The sequence below is a fragment of the Anoplophora glabripennis genome, unplaced genomic scaffold (genome assembly GCF_000390285.2).
Source record: "Anoplophora glabripennis isolate ALB-LARVAE unplaced genomic scaffold, Agla_2.0 scaffold5289, whole genome shotgun sequence".
NCBI lineage: Eukaryota > Metazoa > Arthropoda > Insecta > Coleoptera > Cerambycidae > Anoplophora > Anoplophora glabripennis.
In genome coordinates this window covers 887-5056 of record NW_019421362.1, presented here as the reverse complement: position 1 = coordinate 5056, position 4170 = coordinate 887, and the positions used below count along the sequence as shown (strand labels likewise).

General features: G+C 35.0%; 1 protein-coding gene across 1 annotated transcript; it reads left to right on the top strand.

Annotated features, from left to right (window-relative positions):
• Nucleotides 1-1913: 1913 nt before the first annotated feature.
• Nucleotides 1914-3046, top strand: LOC111691280 (calmodulin-like). The gene is made up of 3 exons (XM_023457073.1): nt 1914-2046; nt 2097-2245; nt 2416-3046. The coding sequence occupies exons 1-3, from the start codon at nt 1928-1930 to the stop codon at nt 2445-2447; spliced, it is 300 nt and encodes a 99-aa protein (XP_023312841.1). The 5' UTR covers nt 1914-1927; the 3' UTR covers nt 2448-3046.
• The last annotated feature ends 1124 nt before the right edge of the window (nt 3047-4170 follow it).

The following is a 4170-nucleotide window of genomic DNA, read 5'->3' as shown; positions in this document are numbered from 1 at the left end:
ATTTCAACAAAGGATTATTAAGATTTTATGAAAAAACGATTTTTTTAAAAAGTTTGACACAGTTTTTATATAGGACGCTTCATTAAAAAGATACAGGGTGTTAATATTTTAAATTTTTTTAAATAATTTAAAAACTAGTAAGTGAAATAATTTGAAATTGGCCACATAAATATTTATGTAAACATTTCCCAAAATCTGAGGGCTTTTTCTAAAATTTACATGCTCCATTGGTGGAGACACAGGGTATCGGTGACATATTTTTCTAAATAAAATAGTACGCCACTGCTTTCCAATTTCAAATTATTTCACTTACTAGTTTTTAAATTATTAAAAAAAATAAAAATATTTGTTGAAGTTTAACACCCCAGTATCTTTTTAACGAAGCGTCCTAAATAAAACTTTATAGGAAAGATTCCCCTTAAAATTCATTTTTGATCACCATTTGTGAATTGTGAAATTTACAATAAAAAACATATATCCTTAAAAATATATTTTTTTGCCAATTTCTTGTAATACATAATCATTCTTTATTATTGCCCGAATAACCCTACCTAGGGACCGCCACTGAGCTCTATGCAAGCGGTTGGTTTAGCGATAATTCAATTATCGTTTTATAAATTAATTATGCACAATATCCAAACGATATCTCGGTTGAAATTCGCTTCGATTCCCTCCAAATCGTCGCATTTGGCATGCCAAGAGTCTGAGGAGATTAAAATAGCAAAAGGTCGCATCTTCGAATCTCTTCCGAGCCCCCATTTATTAATTAATTTAATTCCCAAGTCGTCCCGAGGCGCCAGCCGTTTCTTTTTCAATTTGACACTGTAATTAATGATACTCCTCCGTATTCCTCCCTTCTACATTCAATTAAGCAACTTGTTCGAATCCGACCGGCGTTGTTTACCAGACACCTCGTCCGGAAGGAGATCCGGACGGGAATCGTCAGGTTTTTCTCAACCGTAGGTCGCTAATTAAATGATTGGGAAGACGGGAAAGTTCTGTAAGTATCGCCATTAAGGAATTCGGTGACAAGATCAAGAAACACCAAAGTTAATCGATTGTCCTTATTTCGTAAGTTTTCAACGCGCTATTTCATTTCCATTGGGCCANTGGAGAGACGGGAAAGCTCTGTAAGTATCGCCATTAAGGAATTCGTTGACAAGATCAAGAAAACTAAAGTTAATCGATTGTCCTTATTTCGTAAGTTTTCAACGCGCTATTTCATTTCCATTGGGCCAGAGTTTAGTCGACAAGCAGCATCAAAATTGGCTTGTCTTCCTAGTGGCACCGGTGTTGTGCTGCACTGGGGCATTCTGGTCACATGAGTTTTGAAATACATCGCAATACTATCAAAAATTTTGATATCGCAATAGAATGACATACTTCCACAATTGAGAATGACATAACTAATAAAACACATAACATCGCAAGTCCATACATTCAAAAATTTTATCACCTCTCTCTGAAGGGGGTACAAACTGGAACGAAGTTGTCAGTAATGTTAATTAGCAACTTTTCGAGTCATCCGATTAATTTTTTCTATAAACTTTTCACAAAAGTTACTGTTTTAATACTCCAGTTACTCATATTACTTTGCAGTCATCATCAGCAAAACTAACTCAGAGTCCTAAAAGTAAGAAAGAATTGATTTCCGGACCCAAGTACTGTGAAGACTTTTGTTCAGTAACACAAAACCAACAACTTCTGCCAATTTGACCGAGCCCGCATTTTCATAAACACCGAGCGGGGGTTTTTAGGCATGACATAGCTAGTACAATATGTAACATTCCAATACTATCAGAAAAATTTGTCACAACAAACGCCTCGAATGCTCTAGCGCCTGGACTAACAGCTGTATGTTTGATTTTAAATTATTATTATTAATCTGTCTTTGTTGACGCTTTTCGCAGAGACTGAGCTGCGGGACATGGTGAACGAGGTGGACCAGGACGGCAACGGGACCATAGAATTCAACGAGTTCCTCCAGATGATGTCGAAGAAGATGAAAGATGCGGATGGGGAGGAGGAGCTTAGAGAGGCCTTTAGGTGAGTAACGTCACAGCTCTAGGCTCGCTGTTATTCGTACATGGTTCTAGGGTTTTCGACAAAAACAACGACGGTCTGATATCTTCAAACGAACTGCGTCACGTGATGACCAGTCTGGGGGAGAGGCTGTCGGAGGAGGAAGTCGATGATATGATCAAGGAGGCCGATCTGGATGGAGATGGTCAAGTTAACTATGAAGGTATAACGGAATTATCATTTTTTTTACTTGATTGGTGACTTGGTCACATCCCTCTCCCCCACCCCCACAGTTCTGGACTAATATTTGCCATTAGAATGACTTGGGCTCTATCTGAGGATATAATTTTTAACATTTCTTCCTTTTATAATCTATTCTTTGTCTTATTTCAGAGTTCGTGACCATCCTCACAGCGAAGAACTAAGAATAGACGGCGAGAACTTGATCCAAAAATCACCTAGTCCTGTTCGTATCATGATAAACAAAATATACAGCTACCTTAAAAAAACAATGTCCCAAACCTCCTTTTATGTATAAGCACTGCTTCACTTTTTCGATAATTATTATAACTAACGCTCTAAGATTATATTTTAGTGAAACAATATGGTTCTGAGATACAGGGTGCAAGAACTTACTTGTCTACTATAAATAATTTCTATACGAATCTATTTGTAACTTCGAGAAGCAAAGAAATAATATAAGGTAAACATTGATATACTTACAGCAGGTACATTAAATCTGTCCAGTTTTACAGTGAACAATATATGGGGTGTTTCTTAAAAATAACGTGGGTCGCCAAAGCCAACCTCGTTTGGTTATTTTCTGTCGCTGCGTTGTAGTATAACCCGTTGTACAAAAAATGAGGTGATGTACCACTTGTAAACATTTTTTTGCGACATGTTTACAAAAACACGAGTAGCTCTGTTTCAAGAACAGTACTACCAACCTTCAAAAAAACAATTGTATGCTTTCATAATACCCGCGAATTTCAAATAAGTAATTCACCTTATTTTTTGGGGTATTTTTATTAAAAAAAAAATAGTGAAAAGGAATGAAAAAATTAAAACCTTCCTTTTTCTTTGGGGATTTTTCAATATGCAAATAAATTTAAAATACATACAACAAATGAAAAAAAAAAATGATTATAGAAGAGGTAATAAACTACCGTAAAGTATATCCCTGCGAAAAATAAGGAATTTCAAATCCGAAAATACCAAACAAACATGAAATAACATTATACGGGGTGTCCCGTTCATGTTTCAAAAAAACTTGTGTGCAAGTTCCTCATGGAAAAATAATACAGGTAGTTCATGTAAAGTTTTTTTCTGAGACGCCCAATTTTCGAGATACAGTGTGTTGAAGTTGTTACTTTCCAAATGGTTTTCCTTAATTATCTTTACATCGGCTAAAGATAAAAATGTCAAAATGTGTACATTAGTAAACATCAACTGTGCGTTAAGAATAATGTGCAAACTGTTTCTTTCTGAAAAGCAGTGTCGCCGATACAGGTAGTTGGAGGAGTACAATCGAAAAAAATATGTTAAAAGTCAAAATTTATTACATTTCTAAACGGTTCTGTAAACTCTAAAGCATACTACAAAAAAAATATATACTTGTCGAAATTCGGTAGCATGTACCATTTTCGAGAAAAATGAAGTTGCATAGAAGGAAATGGGGGACAATTTCAGTATCTACTGTCGTATTTCGCGTTTGCACATTTATTTAATTGTGCAGCTGTTTTGTTCTGTATGTCTCCGAGTCTGTTTCCTAATATTTTTCTGTTTTTATCACTTTTTTAAGGAGGTTTATCTGATTTGGAATTGACATACAAATATTCGTAAAAAAAATAATATTAGCTTATTAATATGAAGAAAATCCTCAAAAAAAATTATTACTAGTTTGGATACCTAAGAGACAAGATATGAATAAAATAATTTTTCACGATTTAGTACGAAGTCTTATGAGAATGCAGATTTTTTTGGTCTTTTCACATGGAATGCGCAACAATTGACGAACAGTTTCCACAGCAACTTGTATAAATAGGAAACCGATATCTAAGGAACTGTATGACAGCTCGTAGAAATCGATTAGGTACTTGTAAGATACATAATTTATAATAATTCTCCCTCAAACTGCTGTCGTTGACT